At 35.6% G+C, this 23,083-nt stretch overlaps 3 protein-coding genes across 4 annotated transcripts; 1 reads left to right on the top strand and 2 right to left on the bottom strand.

Annotated features, from left to right (window-relative positions):
* Window positions 1–6,744: 6,744 nt before the first annotated feature.
* Window positions 6,745–9,753, bottom strand: LOC149588692 (serine protease inhibitor swm-1-like). Its single transcript, XM_089862077.1, has 4 exons — window positions 9,479–9,753; window positions 8,816–8,854; window positions 8,583–8,753; window positions 6,745–7,109 (listed from the first exon to the last, which is right to left on the bottom strand). Exons 1-4 carry the CDS (start codon window positions 9,519–9,521, stop codon window positions 6,745–6,747), a joined length of 618 nt encoding a protein of 205 aa, XP_089718203.1. The 5' UTR covers window positions 9,522–9,753.
* Window positions 9,754–11,730: 1,977 nt separating this feature from the next.
* On the bottom strand, window positions 11,731–13,101 carry LOC149588691 (von Willebrand factor-like). The gene is made up of 5 exons (XM_089862186.1): window positions 12,931–13,101; window positions 12,806–12,844; window positions 12,325–12,492; window positions 12,091–12,249; window positions 11,731–12,019 (listed from the first exon to the last, which is right to left on the bottom strand). The coding sequence occupies exons 1-5, from the start codon at window positions 12,965–12,967 to the stop codon at window positions 11,820–11,822; spliced, it is 603 nt and encodes a 200-aa protein (XP_089718312.1). The 5' UTR covers window positions 12,968–13,101; the 3' UTR covers window positions 11,731–11,819.
* Window positions 13,102–19,278: 6,177 nt separating this feature from the next.
* On the top strand, window positions 19,279–22,310 carry LOC149588690 (uncharacterized). 2 transcript variants are annotated; one of them, XM_089862165.1, is made up of 3 exons: window positions 19,279–19,411; window positions 19,468–20,171; window positions 20,260–22,310. In XM_089862165.1, exon 3 carries the CDS (start codon window positions 20,772–20,774, stop codon window positions 21,819–21,821), a length of 1,050 nt encoding a protein of 349 aa, XP_089718291.1. In that variant the 5' UTR covers window positions 19,279–19,411; window positions 19,468–20,171; window positions 20,260–20,771; the 3' UTR covers window positions 21,822–22,310. The 2 variants fall into 2 exon arrangements, with proteins under 2 accessions (XP_089718291.1, XP_089718292.1); XM_089862166.1 differs by having other exon boundaries at window positions 19,468–22,310.
* The last annotated feature ends 773 nt before the right edge of the window (window positions 22,311–23,083 follow it).

Below are 23,083 nucleotides of genomic sequence, written 5' to 3'. Positions count from 1 at the left end.
ATATTTTCCATAAGTATGCTTCCTAATGCTAGAGACTCACAGCTCAAGCTAGTTCGAGAACGACGAGCGGGAATTGACTACACTCAGTTAATTTTGCATGACTTCCATCTTCCTATTCAGTCTGTACTAACCCTTGCCAAAATCGCGGTTCGAATTTCAAGACTTATTTAAGTACCGTAATAAGTCCCCACTAGGTACACCGGCAGTCCAAAAACGAGACTTATTTGAGTTTGGATTTCTAAATTTACAAGACTTGTAGCAGTACCCCTCGAGTCTCTTAATTGGACATTCCATTAAGTCTCTTTTTTGGACACTATAGTAAGATTCTTTCGAATCTCTATTTTGGATACTATTGTAAGTTTCCATCGGGTGTTCATATTTTGATACTAGAGTAGTACTCCCTCGAGTCTCTTTTTGGACACTTTAGTAAGATTCCCTCGAGTCCCTTATTTGGACATTATAGTAAGACTTCCAGGAGTGTCGTATTTGAATGCTAATGTAAGATTTCCTGCAGTCTTTTTTTTTTGGACACTAATGTAAGATTTCATAGAGTCTTTCATTTGGACACTAATGTAAGATTTCATAGAGTCTTTCATTTGGACACTATAGCAAGATTCCCTCTAGTCTCTACTTCGGACACTGTAGTAAGACTCCCTGGAGTGTCGTATTTGGATGCTATTGTAAGATTTCCTCGCATCTCTTATTTGTATACTATTATAAGATTCCCTGGAGTCTCTTGCTTGTATACTATTGTAAGATTCCCTCGAGTCTCTTCCTTGTATACTATTATAAAATTCCCTGGAGTCTCTTGCTTGTATACTATTGCAAGATTCCCTGGAGTCTCTTACTTGTATACTATTGTAAGATTCCCTGGAGTCTCTTACTTGTATACTATTGTAAGATTCCCTGGAGTCTCTTACTTGTATACTATTGTAAGATTCCCTCGAGTCTCTTACTTGTATACTATTGCAAGATTCCCTCGATTTTCTGTTGTTTAATTGCAAATTGCAAAAAAAACAAGGAAAAAACTATGCTGGTACACTCTAAGAATATGGGGTGTGCCTTAACACCTTTAAAAGTAGTTTATATGGGTCCAAATTTGACACCGCTACAGGTGTTCTTTTACACCCCTAAAAGGGTTTAATAACACTTATTTGAGCAATTGGTGTCAAAGATAAGATTAAAATTGTGCAATAGAGGTGTAGTTTAACACCTTTTTAACTCTTATATCGAACTAAAAGTTAATTTTTTACTCTCATATGAGTGTTTGATTTATTCGCGAATAGCGCTATATTCATAGCAAGGTTCCACCTTGAGAGAACTTAAGAGGACAGTTCTAACATGCAGAGATAACCCTTTAGACAAGGGTAGTTCTCTCATGCAATGTGAAACTGCACAAAATCCAGCGTGAAACTGCATGATATGTTGGTCATTTTCACCGACTTAATAACTTCTGAAATGGCAGAAAGTTTTAAATTAGTAAAAATGCATCGGGTGTTAAATTGGTTTTGGAGGCTATAATATCCCAGCAGTAGATACAGACGAACTCGTTAAATTTAACAATCTCTTTTCACGAAGAGTTTTTCGAACACCAGAAACGCGTTTGACCGAATCTACTCTAAAATATTTAAAAAAAACCATTTTCTACTCTAATTTTACTCAAAATAAAGATAAGACATGTCACAAAAGCATGTGCCCCACATGTTGGCCTCTCAAGCTGGCGTCTATAGTCCATAACGGTGGAACGAATTCTACGCTACACCGTGGCCACAGGTCTCTTCAAGGCCTGAATATGTGGGTGCACAATATGCCTCTGACATTGGTGCAAGGATGTGAGCCCCCCTCTCCCCAATTGTAACAATAATAATAATAGTCGCCCTACTGTGAGGCCAGTACCTAACCTAGTCTCGTTTTTTTAGTGTCACACAATACTTTTAAGAGTACCGCGTAACACTTTCAAGAGTGCAATAGCGTTGCTAGGGCTTGAAATTTGGGGGGCTTAATCTTATTATTCGTATATTAAAGATATACAAACTTTTATGATAAAGAGTACGGAACCGAGTTATTGACTATGAGACAATTGTAGATGAAAGAATTTCACTCGTTTTTTTTAAGTTTAGTTTTCGTTTGCTTTTAGTCCCCACTACTGTTTGATATTGAAATTCATCTCTACAAAGATGAACCTTAACGAACTTTTCATTATCATTTATATACACTTTATTGTTAAAGAATTTTAGGGGGCTACAAGCAATTTTTTGGTATAGTTTACGGATTATTTTGAGGGGGCTAACTTTTAAATTTGGGGGCGCTATAGCCCCCATAAAAGGCCTAGCGACGCCACTACGAGAGTGTCGCATAACACTTTTAAGAGTGTCGCATAACGCTTTTAAGAGTGTCACCTAACACGTTTAGCAGTGCTTTATGAATGTACAATACCGTTGGATTAAGAATTTCCTTGTTAATTTTATTTAATGGATAAAAATATATTCTTTCATGAATATCATCTTTAAAAAAAACGTTTAAAAATTAAGGTTTTCAATAATTTTTTACTGTTCGGATTGACTTTAATATTAAAACATTAATGAAAATGAAAGACCTTTTATAAAAAAACCCGCAGTATACTATAATTTTACATGTTTAATTTCAAAACGGTGTTTTAATGGTGTTATTTTACACCGAATTTACACTTTAAATTGGCCCCTAAAAACTCAACGTAATAAAACTCTCTTTTGGGTGTTTTTACGGTGTTTACACCATTTTAACACTTTTTTAACACTTCCATTTCTTAGAGTGTAGAAAGAATCTCTTTCCAATCTCAAAAAATAAGCCTTATTTGGTGAGATTAAAATGTGTCTTATAGGAGTCCTACAATAAGTCGCAGATTTGTGTTCTCAATCACGTCTAGATAGAATCGCTTTCCAATCTCAAAAACTAAGCCTTATTTGGTGAGATTAAAATGTGTCTTATAGGAGTCCTATAATAAGTCGCAGATTTGTTTTCTCAATCAAGTCTAGAAAGAATCGTTTTCCAATCTCAAAAACTAAGCCTTATTTGGTGAGATTAAAATGTGTCTTATAGGAGTCCTATAATAAGTCGCAGATTTGTGTTCTCAATGAAGTCTAGAAAGGATCGCTTTCCAATCTCAAAAACTAAGCCTTATTTGGTGAGATTAAAATGTGTCTTATAGGAGTCCTATAATAAGTCGCAGATTTGTGTTCTCAATGAAGTCTAGAAAGGATCGCTTACCAATCTCAAAAACTAAGCCTTATTTGGTGAGATTAAAATGTGTCTTATAGGAGTCCTATAATAAGTGGCAGATTTGTGTTCTCAATCAAGTCTAGAAAGAATCGCTTTCCAATCTCAAAAACTAAGCCTTATTTGGTGAGATTAAAATGTGTCTTATAGGAGTCCTATAATAAGTGGCAGATTTGTGTTCTCAATCAAGTCTAGAAAGAATCGCTTTCCAATCTCAAAAACTAAGCCTTATTTGGTGAGATTAAAATGTGTCTTATAGGAGTCCTATAATAAGTCGCAGATTTGTGTTCTCAATGAAGTCTAGAAAGGATCGCTTACCAATCTCAAAAACTAAGCCTTATTTGGTGAGATTAAAATGTGTCTTATAGGAGTCCTATAATAAGTGGCAGATTTGTGTTCTCAATCAAGTCTAGAAAGAATCGCTTTCCAATCTCAAAAACTAAGCCTTATTTGGTGAGATTAAAATGTGTCTTATAGGAGTCCTATAATAAGTCGCAGATTTGTGTTCTCAATCAAGTCTAGAAAGAATCGTTTTCCAATCTCAAAAACTAAGCCTTATTTGGTGAGATTAAAATGTGTCTTATAGGAGTCCTATAATAAGTGGCAGATTTGTGTTCTCAATCAAGTCTAGAAAGAATCGTTTTCCAATCTCAAAAACTAAGCCTTATTTGGTGAGATTAAAATGTGTCTTATAGGAGTCCTATAATAAGTCGCAGATTTGTGTTCTCAATCAAGTCTAGAAAGAATCGTTTTCCAATCTCAAAAACTAAGCCTTATTTGGTGAGATTAAAATGTGTCTTATAGGAGTCCTATAATAAGTGGCAGATTTGTGTTCTCAATCAAGTCTAGAAAGAATCGCTTTCCAATCTCAAAAACTAAGCCTTATTTGGTGAGATTAAAATGTGTCTTATAGGAGTCCTATAATAAGTCGCAGATTTGTGTTCTCAATCAAGTCTAGAAAGAATCGCTTTCCAATCTCAAAAACTAAGCCTTATTTGGTGAGATTAAAATGTGTCTTATAGGAGTCCTATAATAAGTCGCAGATTTGTGTTCTCAATCAAGTCTAGAAAGAATCGTTTTCCAATCTCAAAAACTAAGCCTTATTTGGTGAGATTAAAATGTGTCTTATAGGAGTCCTATAATAAGTGGCAGATTTGTGTTCTCAATCAAGTCTAGAAAGAATCGTTTTCCAATCTCAAAAACTAAGCCTTATTTGGTGAGATTAAAATGTGTCTTATAGGAGTCCTATAATAAGTGGCAGATTTGTGTTCTCAATCAAGTCTAGAAAGAATCGCTTTCCAATCTCAAAAACTAAGCCTTATTTGGTGAGATTAAAATGTGTCTTATAGGAGTCCTATAATAAGTGGCAGATTTGTGTTCTCAATCAAGTCTAGAAAGAATCGCTTTCCAATCTCAAAAACTAAGCCTTATTTGGTGAGATTAAAATGTGTCTTATAGGAGTCCTATAATAAGTCGCAGATTTGTGTTCTCAATCAAGTCTAGAAAGAATCGCTTTCCAATCTCAAAAACTAAGCCTTATTTGGTGAGATTAAAATGTGTCTTATAGGAGTCCTATAATAAGTCGCAGATTTGTGTTCTCAATCAAGTCTAGAAAGAATCGTTTTCCAATCTCAAAAACTAAGCCTTATTTGGTGAGATTAAAATGTGTCTTATAGGAGTCCTATAATAAGTGGCAGATTTGTGTTCTCAATCAAGTCTAGAAAGAATCGCTTTCCAATCTCAAAAACTAAGCCTTATTTGGTGAGATTAAAATGTGTCTTATAGGAGTCCTATAATAAGTCGCAGATTTGTGTTCTCAATCAAGTCTAGAAAGAATCGCTTTCCAATCTCAAAAACTAAGCCTTATTTGGTGAGATTAAAATGTGTCTTATAGGAGTCCTATAATAAGTCGCAGATTTGTGTTCTCAATCAAGTCTAGAAAGAATCGCTTTCCAATCTCAAAAACTAAGCCTAATTTGGTGAGATTAAAATGTGTCTTATAGGAGTCCTATAATAAGTCGCAGATTTGTGTTCTCAATCAAGTCTAGAAAGAATCTCTTTCCAATCTCAAAAAATAAGCCTTATTTGGTGAGATTAAAATGTGTCTTATAGGAGTCCTATAATAAGTCGCAGATTTGTGTTCTCAATGAAGTCTAGAAAGGATCGCTTACCAATCTCAAAAACTAAGCCTTATTTGGTGAGATTAAAATGTGTCTTATAGGAGTCCTATAATAAGTGGCAGATTTGTGTTCTCAATCAAGTCTAGAAAGAATCGCTTTCCAATCTCAAAAACTAAGCCTTATTTGGTGAGATTAAAATGTGTCTTATAGGAGTCCTATAATAAGTCGCAGATTTGTGTTCTCAATCAAGTCTAGAAAGAATCGCTTTCCAATCTCAAAAACTAAGCCTTATTTGGTGAGATTAAAATGTGTCTTATAGGAGTCCTATAATAAGTCGCAGATTTGTGTTCTCAATCAAGTCTAGAAAGAATCTCTTTCCAATGTCAAAAAATAAGCCTTATTTGGTGAGATTAAAATGTGTCTTATAGGAGTCCTATAATAAGTCGCAGATTTGTGTTCTCAATGAAGTCTAGAAAGGATCGCTTACCAATCTCAAAAACTAAGCCTTATTTGGTGAGATTAAAATGTGTCTTATAGGAGTCCTATAATAAGTGGCAGATTTGTGTTCTCAATCAAGTCTAGAAAGAATCGCTTTCCAATCTCAAAAACTAAGCCTAATTTGGTGAGATTAAAATGTGTCTTATGGGAGTCCTATAATAAGTCTCAGATTTGTGTTCTCAATCAAGTCTAGAAGCAATCCTTTTACAGTCTCTAAAACTGAGCCCTTTTATGTAAGACTAAATTTAGTCTCAAAGGAGTCCAATATGAAACCATTATATTTTTTAACAATTTTTGAGACAAGTTTGGTACCCAAATATCCTTGATCCTTATTTTAGACTTACTTTATACTAAAATAAGACTCTCATTTTGGTAAGGGAAGCCTTTGAAAGCGCCTCTCCAGGTGTCGCTAACTAACTATGACGTTTCACATACGTCACTTCATGACAAGCTCTCAGTAACCTGTGACAAACTTATGGAACATATCCTGCTGGTATCAGAAGTCCATAAGTGTGATGGACTCCTACTGGCATTAATACTAGCTCAAACACGTTGGGAAACCGACTTAGATTTACCAGGTCTGCACTACGAAATCTTTGATCTCTAAGCACCAATACCAAATTATGAGTGCATTTTGTCACCAGTGGTTCTTCTAGTATATTTCTATAATATTTAAGACCGTTGATCAAAAATATGAAACGGGCTACCAAAGGATCACATTTTAAGGTTGTGTGTCAAATCTAATGGCCCTTCAAAATTTATTAAAAAGTACATAAAAATTATGCATCAAATTTTATTAATAGGCCATATATTTTAAAGTACAGTTAATTCACTGGAAACATGAGAGCAATGGTACAAAAACCACTTCATTTTATTGGTTATCTTTTACTGATGTTGCTGTAATTCGTCTTCCAGGGCAGTGTCTATCTGGACGACAAACACCGTTGATTCTGCTATAACCGTTATTGCACGCGCAACGATAATTGCAAGTAATGCATCTTATGCGATCCTTCATGCAAGAATCGTTGCAAACGCAACCGTAAGTCGAGTATCTCGGACATTTGACAACGCACTGCTCTTCGGGAATACATTTCCCAGTTTTCCTATCTCTTTTATATCTTGGCTTGCAAGTGCAACCTTGTATGCAAACTGCAGCGCAGGACTCTGGCTCTGATGCCGGACAGTCGCTATTGCATGCACTGGCACAGTCACTGTAAACCTCGTTTTCACCGCAGCCTGTAAAGAAATGTGTTGTTTTGTTCTTTTCTCAATTGTATTTTTGTGTCAAAATTCTGATGTTGCACATAGAACTACAACCCGATGACATCACACGCTTAAGTGTAAATTTGATAGCACCAAATAAAAATAAACCCAGTCGAATAGGACGACAGCTATTTACCCGCTTAAGAGGTTTTTCTTTAATAAATGTAATTGATATTAATTATTTTAATCGTCAGTAATTTACATTAATTCTAGTTAAGTCGTTTTAAGAAACGATAATCCTAAAATCACTTTAATCATAGCTATTTGAATTCTAGCAACTTTTGAAAATTTAAATATGCCAACTGCGAACGCGGTGACAGACATACAGACACACACACACACACCCCGAACGTCCAGTGTAATACCTCTCCCTGACGTCATCGTCACCCTGAGAGGTAAGAGTTTACTAATTGTAAATTTAAAATTTCATGACGTAAGCATTATTTTAAACCGATAATCAATTTCTTTAATAATTTGTAACTACTAATATATGGGAAAACTTTGACGTAAGTTGTCTCATTTTGAAGCTTTTGCACAGTTCTAATGAAATCTGTAATCAACTTTACATTCTAAAACAATTTTTCTCTGGGACACACGAGCCATTGATTCGTTTAAAGCCCTGTTTGCAGTAACAACCGTAGGGAGATGTCTTGCAAAGAACCAAACTTTCGTCACATCCATCTGTACATCTTTGTGTAAATTCTTCGTTATCAGGACACTGAACTAAATAAACAAGTTGGGAAATCAAAATAGACCCTTCCGAGTCGAGACAAGGGCTATCTACCCACTTAAGAGGCTTGATATTAATTATTTTAATCGTCATTAATTTACTTTAATTCTAGTTAAATTGTTTTAAGAAACTTTATTCCTAAAATCATTTTAAACATAGCTATAGTTGACGTTTGAATTCTTTCTAGTGTATGCCTCTTTAACAATTTTTGGAAATTTAGGATATATAAGGCGATTTATTCATAATAAATGATAAGAAAACCCGCAATTGCTTGAACCTTTGGTGGAAGCCCTGCCATTGGGAGGCTAGACGTTTCTCGTAAGCCTAGCCGATCACCACGTGCATCTTAACCCTAACGATGACAACGGAGTAGAAGCCAATATTGCTTTCTCTGAATTGCGAACACGGCCTGGATATTGCGAACACGTTTGCTCCGATTTGCCAACTGCGATCGCGGTGACAGACAATCCACACACACCCACATGCACACACGCTGCCACGCACCCCGACACGTCCAGTGTAATACCTATCCGTGACGTCATCGTCACTCGGAGAGGCAAAAAGATACGTATTTTAAAGGATAATTATCTTGGGTACGAAAGGCGAATTTTTTCGTGAGACGTGTTCGTTACTGAATGGATGATATCATAATGATTTATCTACCCTTTCCCTTAACCGTAAAATTATAAAGTATAAAACCGAATTGCTCAACATACTAGGACACTCTCCTATTGGTACGCAAGTCTGATTTGGAGCCCTTTTGTAACCGTCCTTGCAGTAGCAACCTTCCCTGCAGTCAAAGGTACAGGCTTGTGGCGGGGAAGTAGGACACTGATCTGAACAGTTATTTGGGCACGTGCTGAACACGGTATTGGGTTCTGTACAAGCTGAAAAGTCAAAGTCACAATTAGGCTAAAATAACTTATTTTAAGCAGTACTAAATACGTACCAATTTCAGCGGCTTGAGCTATCCACGATACACAGAAGGCTAAAGAAAAGAATTAAAATTTATGTTATAGATTCACAGAAATATCGAAATTAGGGTTATAAAAATTTAATTAAAGGAAAAGGCCAGATAACATAACATTATGCCTTAAAAGAACGGCCTTCTTCTAAATATAAAAGGAAAAATATTAAAAAAATACCACTTATTACAAAATAATTAACATTTAATTAGTCTTAAAAACAATCAAGGACTACTGCGCCACCCGCCATTGGTTTAGTGGCGTCTGAGAAATCTAAATTCTTACTCCTTACCTCTCTCAGCCTGTGAGAATTCAACCAATCCCTTTAGGGGTAAGTATTTTGATTTAACAGACGCCTCTAAAGCAATGGCGGATGGCGCAGTAGCCCTTGATTATTTTTAAGACAAATTAAATGCTAATTATTTTGTAATAAGAGATATTTATATTATTCAATATTTTTCCTTTTATGTATAGAAAAAGGCCGTTCTTTTAAGGCATAATTTTTTGTCAGCTGTACTTTTTAGCCTTATGTAATTGATCCTTAAACAGGTTTAAGACATTTAAGGGAAAGAGAATTTTGTGCAAAATATCAAGAATACGTCATATAATGAATGTGCTTAGAAAAATATTTAAGTTATTATAAATACCAATAAGAATAAGAAAAAGAACAGCACAAATACTGGACTTCATGGTGATCAGAATCGCTTTCTAACTAACTGTTTAAAACCGAGGAAGGGTATCCTACGATTGTGCACTGTTTGAAAGGTATACGTGTTTGAAAATGAACGCGTGCTAGCTAGGCCTCTCACTCTCAGTACCAGCTGGCAAAAAGGAAATTATGACTAAATATAATAGCGAAATTCGCGTTACACCTAGCGGTTTCCCCATAAGTATTATTACAGAAAGTATAACAGATGTGCAATTATAGTAATGGCGCATAGAGAAAATTTCCATTGAAGTGTCATACTTAAATTTGTTATTGTAACTTATGCCTTTTGCTTTGTTTAAACGGGATTTTCCAAAGTCCATTGAAGTAAACGTGGGCGTCTAAACGCCAGGACTACAATTACAGCTTGAAGAGGAATAAGTTTTTCCATTATTTTATAGATATTATCAGAGGTGAGATGAGACTAGAAGTGCTGAGCTATTCAAATTCTTCACTCGGCGAAAGTGAATATTCTTGATAACACTCCAACGGTTGGCCCTCTGGTAGCGGTTTCTGAATTTTCCCTACAAAACGTGAGACGCTCGTGGCGATAGACTGTCGAACTAGATTCAAGCACCCGCGTCCGTGTTCCGCGGCTTTAGGTTTAGGGGAAGGGGGTAGGAAATGTTTTTGGAACTCGACCAATTTTTTTCTCTCTAGTGTAGGCGCGATGGAAGCGGCATAAAATCCTCAAATTTGTTCACTAGTGCCAGGATCTACTATCAATGCTAGAGCCCTTCACTTCTAGTCTCATCTCACTTCTGATATTATCAAAAGCAAATGGAATCATGGTTTCGTCGTGCACGTAGAATTTACCAAAAACATTTCGTGACTTGTTTTTTACCTTGTTAAAAGAAACCACAGTTGTGATCCTTTATTCAGCCCCAACATTTTAGATTCTTCTGAGAGTCCACTTTATTGATTAAATCTACTTGTAACTCTGAACCTTGGAACATCAACTATGATTTTTAAAAACCTCGTTATATTTGCAATATCTAAAGTTCTATATAGTTTCTAAGTTCCCAATTGTAAGTCGGTCCGTATCGGACTAACATTGTAACACTTACTGAAAGACTTTCGGACTTTTTCAGTAGAGTTTGAAAATAATTAAGCTCTCCCAATTTCAGGGTCTAAACTTTCGCACTAAACAGGTGTTGCCAGCTGTTGATTATAAAATCAGTTGCGGTTTCCCTTTAATTTCCTAATAATGAAGTTGGTGGAAATTCCCAGAGTAAAAATATTACTTGCCATTGTGCAACTTACTCTTTTAAATATTTTTTAATATTTGTTTCCGTCATTTCAAGGAATGTAATCAGTTTTTGGAGTATTTTCAAGACTGTGGCAATGAGAAAAATAACATAATATACCAACTTGCTGGTCATCTCTTTGGGGAAAAACTACTTTTTAACCTAGGTGGTTTTAAATCGTGGTGTTTTCACGAAACTGTGAAAATAAGTTTAATAGATAGTGTTGTACTAAAGGAGCCAGAGAAATTTTCTCGCCAGTTTCTGAACTTTAACTGCGCTTCATAGTTGCCAGTAATTTCTCAGGGAGTCAGAGCTTATCAGGTTTTGAACTGAATGGCCTGAACAGAACAGAACTATAAGCTTATCAATCTGTTGTAGATAGATTGTTGAATCGCACTCACAAATGATCGTCTACACTTGACTGCATGGTAACTATTGTAACAATGGCGTTTAGAAATGAGAGGTGGTGGGAAATTGAGGAGGGCACGAATTAGCACTATATTTCATTCTTACGATGGTTAATATTATGATTAGTTCATAAGATTTGTTCCATTAGTTTGTCATTGGTTACTGAGAGCTTGTCATGAAGTGACGTAGGTCATAGATTCGCGTAAAGCGACGATTTAGGAAGCCCTCTCGAAGGCTTAGTAATGCAGACTAAATAGTAAGATGGAAGTCCTGCAAAATTAACCGAGTGTAGTCTGGAATTCTCGCTTGTCGTTCTCGAACTAGCTCGAGTTGTAAGTCTCTAGCATTACCAAGTATAGGTAGTGTCATACTCATGGAATATATCTTATAAACTTTTGATATTATGTGTTAATCCACCTTCTTTTATCAGTTCTATTATGTGCACTAATGTGCAAAACTACATGGCTGTGGGATAATAAATTGCAACTACGTCATGTGATCTAATATGAATTTTAATTTATACATTTATATCAGTCAGTTTTAAGTGTGAAAGGTTTCTTAAAATTTTATTAATGTTTCTAATTCAAACTCAATATACATAAAAACAAATCAGATCTTATGTTTTCCTTATGTTGTTTTTGGAGTCTTCGGACATTGTTCCATGGGAATGCATTTACCAAATATTCCGGGATGGCGTTTAAAATTTGGTTTGCAAGTGCAACCTCTATTGAAAAGATTTGCGCAATCTTCGGCGGAGATATTTACCGGTGGGCAAGTTTCTAAGCAAGGATTTTTGCTCTCACTGTAGACTTCGTTTTCGGTGCAATCTAATCGAAGTAGTAAACAATGTTATTCTAATACACAAGCAACGACACCGGTAGTATAATTATTTACATACTATAACAGTTTGCTATAGAAACGCATCGCCCATCGATGCGTCTCAAACCAGGTTTGCAATAACAAGACCAGGTGTAAGAATCGTGCGAACATCTTATTCTGTCCGCAATGCATGAATCCGTACATTTCTGTGTAAATACTTGATCTTCTGGACATGTGACTGCTCACGAGTAAACATAATGCGATCAAGTTTGTAAAATCGGAAAAACATTGTTGAACGCGCTCTGAACCGTACCTGGGCAGTTTTCTGTTGGTATGCAAGTACCGTTACTGGCTCTGCTGTAATCAGACTTGCAAAAACATCCTTGGACACATTCCTTGGTACAATCTTTACGAGGGTACTTGGGGCATTGATCAACACACTCATTCGAGCATTTTAACTCAGTGTTTGGTTCATCACAGACTACAATCACAATATTCATTGTTACTTATAATTTTAACCTCAAACCTAAGACCATTAAACATAGATGGACTGTTAAAACCCATGTTATTCTAATGGCATCGCCTGTCGTCACCCCTAGCAGTAGGGTCCCGAAAATTTCGACTCATGGATCTTGTTACGGCTATGGTTTGAGTCGAAAAAGTTCCAATGTTGATCGTGGCGTGACGCTAGAGAGGCGCTGTCCTAAAAGAACCACGCGACATATCTCCATTCTAGTCCATTTGTGTTTAACGGTCTTAGCTCAAACTAAGTTGGTTTAATTATTTTAGCTTACCAGTTGGCGTAGAGGCCATGATTTGCAATACGCAAATACCTGTAGAAAACAAATTTGTAGCTTTATTACTGTAGTTTTTGCAACTCAACTTGAACTTGAGTGGAAAATTATGAAATTGGACTTACACTGTACGGCAAACACTACTAAAAGATTCGACTTCATCTCGAGTTAGGCACGTCAGTTAGGATAGCGAGCTCCAAGCTTTCTGTAGATAAATGACAGAATTCAACGTTATAATATGCTATTATTCTGTCAGGCGTTGTCAGCTGTTGGTTGTGAAAGAGGTTTTGTGGTTTTTTATGCTAGGATTTTCCGCATAATAAAGTTGTTGGAAATTCCCAGAATATAAAGCTTTCAAACCAATGTGCAATTCTTTTATATGTGTTAAAATAATCTTTAATTTTTCAAAATAAAAATGTTAACAAGTTGTTTGCCTAATATCATGAAACGTTTTGGTTTCTTGGGTAGCATGGAAAAATATTTTAACAAGTTGGGAAACCAAATTAAACCTCTCCGAGTCGAGATGCAATTAAAGAGTTTTTCTTAAATAAATAAATAAATATAATTGATATTAAATATTTTAATCGTCATTAAATTACCTTAATTCTAGTTAAACTATTCCTAAAACCAAAAGTGGATGAGAGGAAAAGTATGAAAATGGCCAAAAGTCGCGACTCGCGAGTCAACAGAGTTTCGCCGTAGTTGACCGTTTTATTGGCGTAGCTATACTGGGCCTGTTCACTCCCTTAAAATAGGTCTTGTGTTAATTCGCGGTTACGCGGTTACCGTCGTCTGCTATTTTGTATGCTAGAACTTCCTCGATTTGTGTTTGTAGTCAGAACAGAGTAGCTGGTAATGTCAGGAGCAGATGACAATGGAGTCTCGGACGCTAGCTTCCACAATATAGAGGGCAATGGGACCCGCGTACGTCACAGCTGTAGCGGTATCGTTTGCCATAGAGGCGCTATCAGACATTATAGCAGACGATGCTTTTGGTGGATTATATCTAGCACCAAGGTCTGCTGGGAATTTTTTTTGTAATAACGGACTAACGGTGGCTACTGAGGTTCGTCTTACCCGATCGCGACATAAATATACACAATATAATTACGTTATTCAAACAGCTGTAATCGTTGGTATTAAGATAAAAGATAAGACTACATTTTGTGACCTAAAAGGTAGGAAATAATTGACTGCTACAAGAGGTTGGAAACGAAATCACTGTCTCTTACATTTTGGGTTTTAAAAGATCGTGCGTGATTTCTTTTCCCAACCTCTTGTAGCTATCATTTAATTCAAGAATAAATTTAGAAAAATTTGGCACTGAAACACATCTTAGTTTTTTAATACGTTACTCACTGGGCTTTTCATTATCAATTTTAGTCTAAAAAAAGATTAAAAAGCCGTTTAAATCCATTTTTTAACTCTAATACTCGTTAAGCCTAGGCTAATTCTAACCAGACGATACGTATTTTTAAAGAGAGGCTCCCGACGCGATTTCCCAGATCTCCTTTCGAGACTTTGCAGCCACGTTATTGGTTGGAAAATAAAGCTCAAATTTCCTACGAGAGGTGGCACTGGCGTAATGATTTTGGTTAATAACCGTGACGTTCGCGGATCCCATTGCCCTCTACATTATGGAAGCTAGCGTCCGAGACTCCTTTGTCATCTGCTCCTGGTAATGTTTTAAAAGGTATTTGAAGGTATAATATGGATTTAAGTAAGGTTATCGAAGCAATAGAAGAGCACATAAAACTAGATACGTTTAAAACAAATCTCGGTAATTTAGCTATAGCGCGAGCAGCTTGCGTCGTGATGCGCGTGATCGAGTGGGCTATGGTTAAACCAAGGAGCATAAATGTCTGAACTACTTTCAGTCGCGAGTTCGCAAGTCCATCAGTCACTAGTAAACTAAATAGTTATTGGCGAAACTTTGATGTCCGCGTTTTTTAACACAGGCTCTATGGCCATTGTCATACTTTCCCTCTCATCCACATTTGCTAAAACCATTTCATACAATTTTTGGAAATTTAGGGTATACAAGGCGATTGATTCACAAAAAATGATAAAAAAACCCGCAATTGCGTGAACCTTTGATGGAAGTCCTGCCATTGGGATGCTAGACGTTTCTCGTAACCATAGCCGGTCGCCGCTTACTTCTTAATCCTAACAATGGGAATAGAAGGCAAAATTGCTTTCTGCACATTTGCTGCGTTTTGCCAACTGCGAACGCAGTGACAGACACACACATAGACACGTCCAGTGTAATACCTTTCCGTGACGTCATCGTTACTCGGATAGGTAATAGTGTACCTACCGCTTCTTTTGCAAATAAGTCACTCAAAGACTATGTTTTTGTTTGTTTTTCTGAGTCGATGTTATCACGAAACAAAATCTGTAATGTTTCTTAAAAAGCAATCTCTCTTCTTTCTCGGAGTTAGACGTGAAATCTCGTTCCGATCCAAATAGAGCAGATGCACGCTGCTAACTTTACAACGAGATAAAGACGGCAGATTAACACGAAGAGGGAGTCAGGCGAGATAAGAAATCCACGTCGCGGCATTTTTAATGAACACAATTTACGTCACCCCAAAAGTAACGTTATAAGTTCATAGGATATGTTCCATAAGTTTGTCACTGGTTACTGAGAGCTTGTCATGAAGTAACGTATGTCAAACGCCATAGATGCTTGTAAAGCGACGCCTGGTGAGGCAATATCAAAGGCTTAATACAGACTAAATTGGAAAATGTATGGCAAAACCGCGTGTAGTCAATTTTTGCGTCGTTCTCGAACTAGCTCCCAGTAAGTCTCTAGCATTACGAAGTATAAGTAGTGTAACACCAAATGTGGATGAGAGGGAAAGTATGACAATGGCCATAGGGCCTGTGTTAAAAAAAGCGGACATCAAAGTTTCGCCAATAACTATTTAGTTTACTAGTGACTGATGGACTTGAAAACTCGCGACTAAATGTAGTTCAGACATTTATGATCCTTGGTTTAACCATAGTCCACTCGATCATGCGCATCACGACGCAAGCTGCTCGCACTATAGCTAAATTACCGAGATTTGTTTTAAATGTATCTAGTTTTATGTGTTCTTCTATTGCTTCGATAACCTTACTTAAATCCATTTTATCCCTTCAAATACCTTTTATAACATTACCAGCCGCTCTGTCCTGACTACAAACACAGATCGAGGAAGTTCTAGCATACACAATAGCAGACGACTTTAACCGCGTAACCGCGAATTAACACAAGACCTATTTTAAGGGAGTGAACATTCCTAGTATAGCTACGCCAATAAAACGGTCAACTACGGCGAAACTCTGATGATTCGCGACTTTTGGCCATTTTCATACTTTTCCCCTCATCCACTTTTGGTAACACCCATGGAACATATAAACACATGGCAACGTATCTAAAATAAGAACGGCACTCAATGGAATTCGTTAATGAAGATATAATGCCCAGTAAAGTACGATTTCAGTTACCAGTTTGTTTTATGTCAAATGTTTCGTAGAAGCTACTCCTGATGAGACAAAGTCAATAAGTTAATAAATCAAAATGGCTATATGGGTTTAGAGTTGCCCATTCCATTTCCATTCAATAGGCCCATTCTATAACACGAGAACAAGCCTTTGTTAAACATGTAGCACTACGACAAGCATATTATACTTTTTTTTTCGTTATTTTATTGTCACCCCGAGCTATGTTAGTTTAAACATGTCAAAATATATTCAATGTAGCCTCAAATATATGATAAACCCATTAAATCAAATTCAAATATTTTTTAAAACCCATTAAACAAATGAAATGTTTGTTAAAAATTAAAAAAAAAATTAAATATTTGTTAAAACCATATTAGAACCCATTAGAACAAATTGAAATATTTGTTCAAACCCATTAAAGCAAATAGAAATATTTTTAAAAACTCATGAAAAAATTCAAATATTTGTTAAAACCCATTAGAGCAAGTTAAAATATTTGTTCAAACCCATTAAAACAAGCTAAAATATTTGTTGAAACCCATTGAAACAAATTAAATACTTTTAAAGCCCATTAAAGCAAGTTAAACTATTTGTTAAACATTAAAACAAGTTAAACTATTTGTTAAACATTAAAACAAATTAAAATATTTGTCTAAACCCCATTAAAACAAATTAAAATGTTTGTCTAAATCCCATTAGAAACGTCTTCAGTAGTTCTTAGAAGCTATTAAAAGTGTTTGTCAAAAACGTTTAAAAATAGCGGAAATATTTGTCAAATTTGTTACAACGAACCTGAAATATTTGTCGAAAATCGCTAAAAGTAACCTCAAATATTTGTAATTAAAGAGGTTGCTTCGTAATTACCTAAATAGTTGTTCGCTCCGTAAAACTCTTGTTCTGGTCGTCCTGCAATAGACAAAGTACTAAACGGGTTAAAAATTAGCATAACAGTTCTTTTGGGTTTTCTTAACGTGTTTAAAACGGAAAATACAGTCGATTCTTGTTTGATCTCATTATGCTCGATCCCTTTAAAGACGTGTTCTACCAAACCTAACCATATTTGGGCGTCGCCCGATATTATGCTAATAAGGTAATTTGACGAAAGAAAATGTGTTCATCCTCGTGTAACACGGATAAGAAATGTAATTGACAATAGAACTACTTGACCTCACCCATAAAACTAGACAGACCATGCACTTAAAGAGAGAATGACTAACATCTCAATAAATGATTATATAGTTTTTAATCTATTTTAAAATATTCACTTATTTCTAATAAGTTTTAAATTATTTACTTATTTGTAATAATTTTTAAATTATTCAGTTATTTCTAATAAATTTTAAACTATTCACTTATTTTTAATGTATTTTAAATTATTCACTTATTTTTAATAAATTTTAAACTATTCACTTATTTCTAATAAATTTTAAACTATTTTTTATTTTTAATAATTTTTAAACTATTCAATTATTTTTAAAAAATAAATTTTAAACTATTCATTTATTTCTAATAAATTTTATATTATTGATTTATTTCTAATCAATTTTATAGTATTTACTTATTTCAAATAAATTTTAAACTATTCCCTTATTTCAAATAATTTTTAAACTAATCACTTATTTCTAATAATTTTTAAACTATTCACTTTTTCCTAATCAATTTTAAACTATTGACTTATTCCTAATCAATTTTAAACTATTCACTTATTCCTAATCAATTTTAAACTATTCACTTATTCCTAATAAATTTTAAACTATACATAGTTTACAGGCGTAGAGGATTCCTAGCATTAACCCCAGGAGACCAAGCGACTTAGAGTGTAAAATCGTCTGCTATTTTACACTCTAAGTTGCCAGGTCTCCTTGTGCAAATGGTATGAATCCTCCATGCCTGTAAACTATGTATTCACTTCTTTCCAACCCAATTTAATTTATTCATAACTCTTTAATTAGATTTAAAATTATGCATTACTTTTCATTTTATTTTATTGTTAAAATATGGAGAACAAAAATACCAAAGTAGAAATTTATACCTTAAATAATTAGTTTAATTACAATTTGTTAGCCTCATTTCAAACCGTATGATTCTTTGGGAATGAGTTACTTATAGTTCATGTCAAAAAAGTTAAACTCCCAATTTTTCCAGACATGGGTTTACCGTTCTTATTCAAACCCATACATTTTCCCTTTACGCTTCTAGGCGGAACAAGCTCTTCATTATAGATAATCTAATTTTCAAGACCAAAGAAATATTTGTTAATTGTGTGACATCCATTATTTAGTACCGTTTTTATCGAAGTTTTTTTTCAATTGAAAGGGACTATTTTTACGTTTACATGGTTGTATTACTACGCGATTTCTATTTGACTATTGTTAAAATTTGGTGGCCGTGAAAGTAATTGTTAAATGTATTATTGTTATTGATGGCTTACATTCACATGGTTGTATTCCTACGCGTAGCTTTGGCATCAATGCCTTAAAATCCAAGGATTAAGATTATTGTATTGTCAATATTTATCGACCGTGAAGCTAACTGTTAAATAAGCTAGCATAGGTATATGAGATATTTCCATAAGTATGACACTTACTGAGTGCTAGTTAAAGATCGACGCAGGAATGGCGTACATGCATTTCCAAACCATCTTCCAATTTAGCTTGGACTGAGAGTGGGAAAAAAGGAAGTTTTTCTGGACTGTTGACCAGTGCCAACCCTCCCCTCTGCCTTGGAGTAAACAAACTGGTCCACGTCTTCTGCTAAAATTAAAGAAGTAAGAATTGAAGAGCAGATAGAAGCTGGAGGAGGGTCCCATTCCAAAGACTAGTAATTTGACATTCAGACATACACATCAAGAAATAGTCTAGCATAAATAAAAGTTTTGATAAACCCGTTTGTTAAGTGGTCCAACTTGAGCACTGACCCACCAACCTTCAGGTTTAATTCCTAAACGGGTCAAGTAATTTTCCCTGCTGCCACCACCATGTTTTCCAGGCTGCTTTGACCACACAGAAATCACTCCACGACTAACCACAGTCAAACTTATGAAAGATAACTTATGAAACTTATGTTATTATTGACTTTAATTTTCATTTTGGACTACTACGCCCAACATTAGTAACAGTGCGTTTTAATATTGAAAGCAATTTTCTGAAAGATAAAATGTTTGTTTGTTATAGATAATACAACTACAATATAATGTAATTTGTTGAAAAGATGTTTATTGGCGTTGCAAAGCTGGTTGACTTTTTCGGCTATTTCGACTATTTTGTGTTAAAGTGGGTCGAGAGAAACTTCATCGTGATTTGTATCTCGTAATTTTTGCGATCGTTCTTAGATATGTTTTGCGAATTTCACGAGAAAGTCCGGTTTAGTTTTGATTTTAAACGAAGCTTATAAATACGAGTGAGATTGACACATTCCCCTCTTTCGTTACAAGTTTCATTTTCAACCAAGCTGCGTGTTAAGTTTCTTCACTTAAATTGTAATTAAACGTTCCTTAAATGAGGTGCTAATTAGTTGAGATTAATTAAGCTAAGTGGTGGCGATATTAACTTAGCAATATCATTTGTAATTACTGAGTAGTTACAAAGACTACAAAGTGACTACTGTTGTTTAGGCTACTTCGGAAATAAACGCAGAGTTATTCTGGTTACAACGAATTGTGAACGATTTCGGCAATGTTACGATTTGATTACGTTCGTGATTATGATGTAAATATAAAGTCACCGCTGTAATTCTAGACGAGTAAAGCCATGGTTGTCAGCTGTGACGCTGCATGTTTTTGATAATTATGGTAATTACGCTATAACACCAGTGAACAGTAAATACGAAGTGACCACGTACGGTAGCAAGAGTAAAGGTATGATTTCACTACTGGCAGGTACGTCATTTAATTTTGTATATTTTTTGGTAATCCCGAACGAGTAAGGCAATTACTACATAAATATCTTACAATGCTATAATTATAGAGCGTCCTGGGCAATAAAAGTGAGCCAATAGTGTAACTTCGTTCTGACAATCTTCAATTTTAAAGTCTGATAGGCTTTGCAATTTCCATTACAAATCACGGAGCAATTGGGATAACTACGGAGTTACCATGGTAATACTTTTCAAAGCAGAAGATTAAACGTTCTCCAACATACTCGAAGAAACTCTAATATCAACAAAGTTAGCAAGTGAAGGCTATGATTGTGCCATCATTTTGAACCTATTTAAAGAGCGAGCAATCATATCAATTAAGCTATAATTACTGTTATTACTTCACTGACGCTAAGCAACGATTACCGGAGATTATGTCATCATTTTAATTTTGAAGTTTGAAAAACAATCCCTGAAGCATGCCACATTCTTCACGCAAATTGACTTAAGTACAATATGATTACTTAAATCTGTCTTAACCCAACCAGTTCTCGAACATATTTAACCCTAACGATAACCTATCCGAGCTGTAACCTCTAACAAACTCAAACTTAATTTCCAAATGTCGCGTCGCCCTAAAAATTCAAAATGTCGTTGGACAGCTACCACCACAATACTTATTCCCCTTCTGTGTCTTTGCCTCCTGGTTGAGGACACAGCGTGCGTGTTTCTGTTTGCCCAAGGATATGTCCTGGGTCGTTTAGTCGGACGTATCAAGGGTTCACTATCGACCACGACCAGGTTAGGTTCACCCTACTTGTTGGGGAGATACGTCATCCGGAAGGCGGTGGCTTTGAACATGATGAGGAGAGGAGTCTTGATTGGGATGGTGGGTAAACCGTTTATTGACGCAGCCGTCATGAAGAAGGGACTCGAGGCGCAGGCTGCACTGCTCATGATGAGAAGAAGGCCCTTGGCTTACTTGCTTAATCCGTTTTTGAGAAGGAGGGAATCCGAAGATAAGGATAAAAGCGTTGAATATATACATACCAAGGATGACTTGAAGAAAAGTACGTCATCCAAGACCTTTCTTCCCTTAAGTTCAGCCTTGAAACTACCGACAATTCATGTCTCCGTTGAGAACGCTACTCCAAAACCGCAAAACAATTACTTTGCCACACCGCCAACTCCAGTTCCGTACCGCCACAGTTCCGTGATGTCTCAAAGACAATCTCCGGGATACGTAAAACAAATAACCTACTACCCAAGTAACGCAATTAGTAATACAACACCGCCCCCTAGTGCTAACTTAAAGAACCATAGGTTAGGAAATTCTGCTGGTGAAACTCAGTACGTTCAAACCAGTTACTATTCGAGTACTCAAGTACCGCCTTATAAGTATTCAAGTAATTATTATACGTCACCTGTTTCCTCCGGCCAATATTACACGTCTTCGCCTAAAGGGTCATATAATAATGTTCCGGCTCAAACTCAGTATTATACGAGTACACAAGTACCATCTTATAATTACTATACGTCACCAGTGACGTCATCGCCACAAGTATCCTATCAAAATCAGCCCTTTTTTAAGTTTCTGACGACATCTGCCCCAGGAAAGACACCGGATGGACCTATTTTTGCCGGTATTGAAATTAACTTCGGACGACGATAAAATACGTGTCAAGTTGTCAACGACTTTCTCTTCTGGTTTCATGACTAAAAACAAACTCTAAAATATGCTCGTTTTGTGGTAAGACCATTAAACACAGATGGGCTGGAATTATAAGGTAAAACCCCTGTTCTTCTGACGGCATCGCCTGTCGTCGCCCCAAGGGGGAGAGTCCTGAAACTTTTCCATAGATCATGTTATGGTTATGGTTTGAGTCGAAAAAGTTTCGATGTTGGTCGAGGGGTGGCATTAGAGAGGCGCTGCCCTAGAAGGACCACAAGCGGTATCTCCTTTCCAGCTTTCCAGTCGATCTATGTTTAATGGTCTTAGGTGGTATATGTAAGTTAACAATAACTCCGTGCATTTGGTGTGAAGACCTTTTACTTCTAAAAGGCAGTGATCCTAAAATTACAACGTAAAAGTAAATTCCGTGGTTTTTGTGTCAAGGTCATTTTTTCACGGAAGGGAATGTTTCTTTAAAAGCAATAGCCTTCTTCAAAAAATTGTACGCACCCAAAAACATGTCCGTTGTGGACGCATTTTGTGTCAAAATCAATATGATCAAACATAAGTTCATAAGAATGTTCCATAACTAGAACACTTCTTATACTTCGTGATGCTAGAGACTTACTGAGAGCTAATTCGAGAATGGCGCGAGAATTGACTATACTCTGTTTTGCAGTCCATCTTCCTATATAGTCTGTACTAAGCCTTTGACGGCGCCTCACCAAGCGTCACTTTACGAGAATCTATGACCCACGTCACTTCATGACAAGTTCTCAGAAACTTATGAAACATATCTTATGAACTTATGGTTCAAACTAATTATTGTTATTTCTTATATTAACTGCGTCACTGCAAGGATATTAAATAGTTTATTTTACAAAGTCAACACAGTTTTCATTTCAAAATAAATAATAGATAAAATCATAAGAAATTAGAATTTAGTTAAATCTAGCGAAACAAATCTATACGTGCTTTTTTATGTATATAAAGTTTTGTAAGTAATATTTTGATGACTCAAATTCACGAAAAATGAGCTCCGTTTGTAGATTTATAAAAGATATGTGTTATATGTATGTTAAAAGTTATAGTTTTCAAAATTAATTTGGAAAGAAAATTTAAAACTTCTGACCCTTAATATGGATTTTCAAGGTTTATCTTTTTAATAAACAAATAAACACTATACGGAGTGCCAATAATAGGCCTAAGGATGAGCCAGATGTAATAAAATTTTGTGTTAATTACGATATTTGACGTATGAC

The sequence above is a fragment of the Phalangium opilio genome, unplaced genomic scaffold (genome assembly GCF_054372755.1).
Source record: "Phalangium opilio isolate 3A_F unplaced genomic scaffold, DU_Popi_V2 ptg000537l_1, whole genome shotgun sequence".
Classification (NCBI taxonomy): Eukaryota; Metazoa; Arthropoda; class Arachnida; order Opiliones; family Phalangiidae; genus Phalangium; species Phalangium opilio.
This window is presented reverse-complemented; position numbering and strand designations above follow the sequence as displayed.